General features: G+C 53.9%; 1 protein-coding gene across 1 annotated transcript in view; it reads left to right on the top strand.

The window, feature by feature from the left end:
* Positions 1 to 1,601: 1,601 nt before the first annotated feature.
* Positions 1,602 to 7,958, top strand: part of QSOX2 (quiescin Q6 sulfhydryl oxidase 2) — a 30,382-nt gene continuing 24,025 nt past the window's right edge. The window contains exons 1-2 of the mRNA XM_006863809.1: positions 1,602 to 1,648; positions 1,742 to 2,130. Of these exons, the coding sequence (XP_006863871.1) occupies positions 1,602 to 1,648; positions 1,742 to 2,130 (436 nt within the window). The remainder of the gene's footprint in view (positions 1,649 to 1,741; positions 2,131 to 7,958) is intronic.

The following is a 7,958-nucleotide window of genomic DNA, read 5'->3' as shown; positions in this document are numbered from 1 at the left end:
TAAAATGTGATCAGCTCTATGTATGGGAGCCTGAAATCTGAAGCCCATGGTTGTGGATGACTGTGATCTATAGTAGAAACCCTAATTCCATTTTGATTCTAGACACAGGTTCAGACTCCGTTTGAATTCTGTATGCTGTTTCTCAGTGCTTGCTGGACTTCTAGTGTGGCGCTGTAGGGTAACCAGTGAACTGTTAACCACAAGGTTGGTGGTTCAAACCCACCACCTACTCCTCAGAAACTCTATACAGAGCTGCTGTGAGTCAGAACCAACTCGATGGCACCTAACAAGATTTGTTGGACCAACAAAGGACAGTTACTGAAAGCTGTACCAGTAATCATTGAGAAAACATTCAGGGTGATTTTGTCATTTTTAGCAAGTGTAAGGGAAGGTGAAAAGTTTACTGATTTGTACTCTTATGTTTACTGGTGATGGTGATGTTCTGATGACATGTTTGTACATTTTCCACATTTGGTCTTTTGTTTGTGTTTGTTGCAGAATAAAATCTCTTTTCTTCACGACTACAACTTCGTGGTGATTTTACCCTAGGCGAACATATTCTAAATTCAAATTTTTATTTGTTTAAAAACTCAGTCAGCCATAGAACAAGGTGGGTTGGAACCTCAGAGTTAACTCCACTTCTCTTTCGTTTTGCCACACAGTTTAGTGAAAATCTGATGTGTCTAAAAACTAGTTTGAAATAGCAACTTACAAAGTCAGATCTCCTGTTCTAAATCAACAAAATCAGAGGCTGACTTATTTCTTAGGTTTGCAACAATAAATGACCCACTTGGCACAAAATCCAGCTGCCTTTTTGTGAGTTTTCCACATTTCTTTCATACTAACTTTCATATTAAAGAGTCAGGAGCAAAAAAATAAATAAATAAAAATAAAAACATTTAAAAACAACAAAAAAAGTCAAGGTCAGGGCGTCCTGATAAAAGACAGCTACACTGGAATTTTGCATTGTTGTTGTTGTTAAGTGTCCATAGCGAGTCGGTTCCGACCTATAGCGACCCTGTACAGGGTTTCCGAGGGTGTAAATCTTTACAGGAGTAGAAAGCCTCATCTTTCTCCCGTGGAGCAGCTGGTAGTTTTGAACCGCTGACCTTAAGGTTCGCAGCCCGATTCGTAACCACTACGCTACCAGAGCTCCTTAGCAATTCTGTATAGGGTTTCCAAGGAGCATCTGGTGGGTTTGAACCACCGACCTTGAGCTTAACAGTCCAGTGCTGATCCTATAGCAACATCACACCAGGACTCTGGAATTTCTCGTAAACAACTCCAAATACGTCCCAGTAGATTTACATTCAGATATGGGCCATATTTATGCTAATATCTGGAGACCCTGTAGCTGAAATGCAAATGTGAGTGGGGGACTGTATTTTTACGTCCTAGCTCTGGCCACCCTACCCAAGGATTCTGGTGTTCACGGGGACAGGACGGGGGCGCGCACGGTCGGGCGGGGCGTGGGCGGAGCCCGATGCGGAGAGATTAGGGTAAAGTGCTAGGGGGCGCGCCCTGCGATGTGGGTTGACTGGGCGTGGCCTGGGTGGACAGCCGTTCTGGGGGCGGGGCCTAGTGGGTGGAGGCGGAGTTTGATGCGTGCCAGCGAGCTGGAGGCGGGACCGGCGTGCGCGGGGACCGGGTATGATGCTCTAAGCCTAGGCGCCGGACGAGGCGGGGTCGATAGCGCGCAGGGATAATGGGGCGGGGCCTGGCGAGTCCGGGGCGGGGCCAGGGCGAAGGGAGGGGCGTGCGCGGCGCCGGTGACGGAGCTTGCCAGGGTGAAAGGTCAGAGGTCCGCGCGCACTCCCAACATGGCGGTGGCCGAGGCGGCGGCGGCGCGCAGCCCGGGATCCCGTGCAGAACCCGTGTCCTCGCCGCGGGCTGAATGGCCGCCGTGGGTACTCGTGCTACTGGCTGCCACGGTGGCCGGCCCAGGGCCAGGCCGCGCGACCCAGCTGTACCGGTCGGGCGAGGACGCCGTGTGGGTGCTGGACAGCGGCAGCGTGCGCGGCGCCACGGCCAACAGCTCGGCCGCGTGGGTCGTGCAGTTCTACTCGTCGTGGTGTGGCCACTGCATCGGCTACGCGCCCACCTGGCGGGCCCTGGCCGAGGACGTGCGAGGTGAGGCACCCGCCCCGGCACAGCCTGGACCGACCCCGCCATGCCCCCTAGCTCCCAGCCCTGAAACACCCATCAGTAACCCCCGGACCTGTCTATCCCTTCCGAACCCACACAGCCAGGAGCCCCGCCCCTTGAAGTCCCCCCTGCACCCCTTCCTGCTCTGAGTAGCTGGCTTTTTGGGTCGCCAAGGCCCCTGGACTGAGACTCGCAGCACCTGGTCTGACGCTCGTCCTCTAGACTGCTGACCGTTTATGTGGCCAGTATTGTTGCGTTTACACGTTGTGCAGATGTGGCAGGGTTGTGGGGAGGGATTGCGGGTTTGCAGCATCCTCCCGCTCCCTAGAATGTCCTCTCAGGTCTAAGAAGTTGCTGCTCAGCGCAGGGCCGGGCCATATGCAAGCGGCGAGCTTACCTCTAATTATGCATTTTGATGGGAAAGAGAGTTTACAAATTGCTACCTTTCTTCCTGTACCTTTCACATCTTTTTCAACTCGTACCTAACCAGATTGTTTTTGTCTCTCATATCTAAACAAACTGAACTTTTTTCCCAAGTCTAAACAGGGCTCTTGTACCACGGGTCAGTCAAAAAGTGTTGGGATTAGCATTCCAATTCATACAGGTTTATTGCAAAGTGTGTTGAAACGTGTCCTTTCCCTCGGTTCTCTCAGGAATACACTTGTCTCCGTCTCATTAGGGTGCCTTCAGAAAAACAGTCCTATCAAAACAGTGGCTTTTGAGAGGGTTTGCTGGGCTGGTGAAATTCAAGCCACAGAGGTCAGCTCCGAAAGTTTGGCAGCTGATGATTGGGATTTCAGAGGGGTCGTCTTGATAGATTTTCTCCAAGAACCCAGGTTGGTCATGGGAGCCCATCAGGAAGAAGTTTTAAGAAAATGGAAAACTGCATTGGTGAGGAAAAGGACAGAGAAGGGGAACTGAGGGTTTCCATCCATCCAACAATGCGCCTTCTTATTGTTTGATGGGAGTGAGGACTGTCTTAGGAAGACTGCATTCAGGAACCTTACCCTATCCACCCTACAACTCTGATCTTAACCCCTTCAGACATCCTTTTGTTTTCCAAACTCAGAGGACTAATTTAAAAGAAACCTGATTTCAGCACAACTGCCGTTGTGACGTGGTGTACATTGAAGAGCACAGAATTCTTCCAGGAAGGGTCAGAGAGTTGGAAATGCCGCCTTCTGAAGCATATAGACCTAGATGCAGGAGCGGTGCAGAAACTAGGCCTTCTCGTTTTGATACTTTTGATTGATGTAGAGCATCAGAAACCCTGGACTGGGTCGCCATGAGTTGGAACTGACAGGATGGCAGTTAACAACAGCGCAACAACCTTGTAGATTGCCCTCGTACTTCATTATGAAAGGTTGTCTGTACAGTGCGGTCTCCTCTTAGGACCCTTGTGGCTTTGTGTTCTCTTTGAGCGAGTGTGTGTCAGGAGCTCCTTGGTGTTCTGCAGAGACAGTGAGAACGGAAAATCCTTAGTGGGTTCTGAGTTGGTTGGTTTGGGTAGTCTTGGCTTTTAGGGAATAAAACTCAGTATTGGGAATTGTTCCAGCTCATTGACTGTAATCCCCTCCAGGTGACATCAGCTGTTTCCCGGCGTTTCTGGTTCCATTCCTTCTCCTCTCCCCACCCTTCTGAATGTTGTCCTTAGGTAAATGCCACCTGATTTATCTCCAGTGGTTGACCGTTCTGTGGTGTGCTACCTCACTAGTGTTGTACTCCCCCCCCGCCCCCCAGCATATCTATCGATTGCATGGCTGAAAACAAAGCCACTGGGGTGAGTTCAGTTCTGGATCTGAAGGGTGACAGTCTCGGGCTTCCTCCAGTCTGTGTCACTGATTTTTGCATGTTGGTTTTGGTTTTCGGATCTGAACTACAAGAAATGTCAACCAGAGTGTGATCCCGCAGACTCTAAAGGCGGTTCAGCCGTGGGGAGCCTTGAAAATGTGGAGTCCGTTCCAACTTACAGCATCCTGCATAGGGTTCCCCAAGCTTTCAATCGTAGACGGGGCAGAAAGCCTCATCTTTCTCCCGCGGAGTGGCTGGCAGGTTCAAAGTGCAGACTTTGTGGTTCACGGTCCAGTGCTTATCTAATGGAACCACTGCATTTCCCAGCGAGAGCAGTAGGACCAGAAAAGAAATACGAAGTGTCCCAGCAGAAAAAGGTTGATGACATGAACCTGTTTGTAGAAAATCCCAAAGATTCCACGAGAAACCTTCTAGAACTCAAAAAGGAATTTAGCAAAGCTGTAGGGTACAGACTCCACAAACAAAAATACACCAGCAAATACAGTCGCATCTAAGAGGCTAAAACGCCTAGGGATAAGTTTCGCCTGTACGTGGAGGCTTTACGTGATGAAAGCTGCCGAAAGAGGTTACAGAAGTGGAAACGGAGTCCGTCTTCATGCATTGGGAGACTTGACAGTGGCCCCAGGAAAAGGCTCCCCCAGTGTACCAGGGTCATCTTAGCAGGGCTGCATGCCCAGGGCCAAGCAGGGCCAGCAGGCCCAGGGGAGAGGGCTGTGTCAACAGGTGGCCAGGGTTCCAAAGAGCCAGACTGTGAGGGAGTGGCGGAGCTGGCTGCCGAGCCGGGGCAGTCCCCAGGCCCTGGACTCTGGTGGTACTGCGCTCACAGCACCCTAGCTCCCCTGTGTGTAGTTCGTGATCCTTCCTGTTCCGTCACTAGTGATTTGGGGCAGCCCCACCAGTCCCCTTGGGGCATGTGGACTGTGGCCTGGCCCCTGAAATCAAGAGCAGCCACCAGCCTCAGAGGCTCCTGCCTGCCACTGCGTTCCCAGGGGTTCCCCATGCTGTTCCCCACTCTTCCCTCAGACTCCAGGGGCCCTCCTCTCCTAAAAACTCTGATAGGGCTTTCTGGGGCTCATCTGTGCCTTGGTATTTCCCTGCTTTGAGAGCAATGTTTTTTTCTTAAGCCAAGGGAGACAGCTTAAACAAAAGGTCCACTGTTGGGTGAGGTCAAATGTCACCCTGGCATTTACGTAGGTCTGTCACTTCTGAGGACTTAGCAAAACAAAACCTCTGCTGCTCCTGAAAATTCTGTGACCTGGGGCTGTGGCGGTCAGTTCCATTTGTACAGCTGCCAGCTCCCTGGGTGACAAGGTGGGGTGCCTGCCCTGGAGTGATTCCACTCGCTGCTGTTGGTGTACTGGGCTCCAGGAGCCTCTGAAATCACCTGGGGTGGGGGGGTGGGCTGAGCAAAGAGGTGTGTCCTGGAATTGATCTCTGCCCCCAGCCTCAGCTCAGAAGCCCAGAGTCAGAGAGGAGAGGGTGGACAGGAGGCAGGGGGCTCCATGCGTGTCTAGGGACGGGTCAGGTGGGGTGGGGGTGTGCTCGGTCCCTGGGTGCTGCGGACCTGCTCTGGGTTCGGCTCTGCTCACTCTCACCAGGTCGCAGCTTGGGTCCTCCGAGCACACTCCCCACCGCACCCCCGTGCCCTGCTTGCCGCTCTGTTTGCTCCAGGTCTGGTGAGCTGTCAGAGCGGCTGGGTACAGATTCTGCCAGGACACCATGAGTCACCTGTAATCTGGGCTTCCCGGTACCGAGAGAAGTGCTGTGGACACTCGCTAGCAGTCTGTGAAGTGTGTCCTAGCATGGAGGGGTGTGAACGAGTGTGAGGGTGACCCCAGGGGCACACAGGCTGGAGGTACCCGCTGTGGGGCTAGAGGCGCTGGGGCGGCCACACTCCTTCCGTGTGTGTGTGTGTGTGTGTGTGTGTGTGTGTGTGTGTGTGAGAGAGAGAGAGAGAGAGAGAGATACAGGGGTGAAGGGAGATGTAGCTGCACTTGGCTCACAGCAAGGAGTGTGGGGGGGGGTGGGCGCTCAGGGACGAGGACTATGGTGGCAGATGCTAAGCAGGCAGGACCGCAGCCTTGGAAGGTGGCGGGGGTGTGAGGTCAGCAGGCAGCTACATCCTCTCCTGTGACCTGGAAGTGGCTGTACGTGGCCCCTGCTCCTCAGACAGGTGGTGACTTAGTTTCCCAAAGACCCTGAATGTTGCGCCTTGTGCTGGGCATGTGGGTGTGAGTTTCCAAACTCACCAGGGGGTCTTAGCAGACACGCCTGGAGAAAGCTGTGGGGTCAGGGCGCCCACCAGCCTGGAACCCTTTTGCGGCCCTGTTCCAGATGACTCTTCATCCTGCTCTCTGCTCGTGCCTCAAAGGTGTGCCTTCGGCATTTCATTGATGAGCGATTGTTCCCTGTCCGTGTGGCTGGTGACACATGGACACCACTCAGGCCTGTGGTCTAGTGCCCTCAGCCCTGCGGGCCTGCCTCCAGCTGGCCATTAGAACTTGGAGTCCACTCAGAAGGATGTGCCTGGGGGCCGAGTGGGTCACTGGGAGGAAGCCAGCTCCAAGTGCCTGTCACGTTCCTGTGAACTCCAAAGCGAGTTCGTCCGCATGGTGACGTGGGAGCGCTGAGTGCTGCTGCATAGTGAGTGGGGCCACGCGTACTGGTGGGAGGCGTGACGCTAACACAGCTAGCTGGCAAGGACGTGGAAATGAGGTGTGGTATTCTCACACATCCTCCTTCCTCCTCAAGTACCCAAACAGCCAAGTTCATGAGCATGAGTGGGGATCGGACGTGTGGTCTACTGCCATCCCAGGACAGCTGGCACACCTGACCCCATGTGGATCCGGGCTGGCCTGCCGGGATAGCTGAAGCAGGCCGTTTGCACCCAGCTTTATAGTGTGTCTCCGCCTTGAAGGTCGAGGCATCGACAGCTGGGAGAGGCAGGACAGGGGAGGGTGCCGGTTGGACGAGGCAGAGACCCTGAAGCTAAACCTTTGAAACGCCTGCGCTTTATTTGGCAGTGTTGACTGTTGCATCTTTTGTGTGGCTGTGAATGCCGTCCATCTGCTGGGGACTCTCAGTCACTGCTGCTGTCTCCTCAGCAGCAGGCGGGCCACTAACATTCTCAGCATCTGCTCCAGCCTCCCCCCACCCCTCAACATACACACAGCCACCGCCAAACAAAGGCCTGAAAAGTCAGCGTCCCCCAGGATGGCTGGCCAGGGGGCCAATGGGCTGGGTTTGTCCCGAGCATGGATTGCAGATGGCCTGTTGGTTCCTGGTTGTCGCCTGTGTGCACAGGCTGTGTGTTTGAGGGCTCGAGGATACTCGGGGGCCGGCATTGACTCCGCAACAGTCTGACATAACTCCGTGTGCTGAACTAACACAGAGAACAGTCACGAACCAGAGACAGAGCCTGGCCTGCAGACAGTCAACAGCAGAAGTGGCCAAGACATTGGTCACTTACAGTGACATGAACCAGGAAGTTGGCCCAGTGCTGGGCAGTCAGGGAGGCCACAGAGGGCGGCATCTAAGGCTTAGGGCAAGGTCTGTGCCACATGGAGGGACACGTCACACCGATCCCCGCTCTGTGACAGCCTGTCGTCGGGGAGAGGGGGTGTCTGCTCTGGACTTGTCCTCGAGCATCAAGGAGCCAAAGGGGAGCTGTAGCACCCAACTTTCATGTATAAAGTGGTCTTTGGAGGCTGAGAGCAGGGACCCAACAGGGAGGGATCAGTGGGAAGCCAAGAGGGGTTTGGGGGCTTGGTGGAGGGAGAGCGGTTGATGAAGGTTTCCCCGGGGAAGAGCAGAGAGACCCACCTTCCAGGGCGGACTGAATTTCTGGTTGGTGTTGATCACCTTTTTGTCAGAACATTCCAAACAAAATGCTACTGTATCCTCCAGGCCTAGGGCCAGCAGAGGGCCAGCCCTGTGTGGAAGCTGTGACCTTACCGAGGACAGAGGACTGCCAGACAAGAACATCTGAGACACTGGGCTCC

The sequence above is a fragment of the Chrysochloris asiatica genome, unplaced genomic scaffold, assembly GCF_000296735.1.
Source record: "Chrysochloris asiatica unplaced genomic scaffold, ChrAsi1.0 scaffold00056, whole genome shotgun sequence".
Lineage (NCBI taxonomy): Eukaryota > Metazoa > Chordata > Mammalia > Afrosoricida > Chrysochloridae > Chrysochloris > Chrysochloris asiatica.
This window is presented reverse-complemented; position numbering and strand designations above follow the sequence as displayed.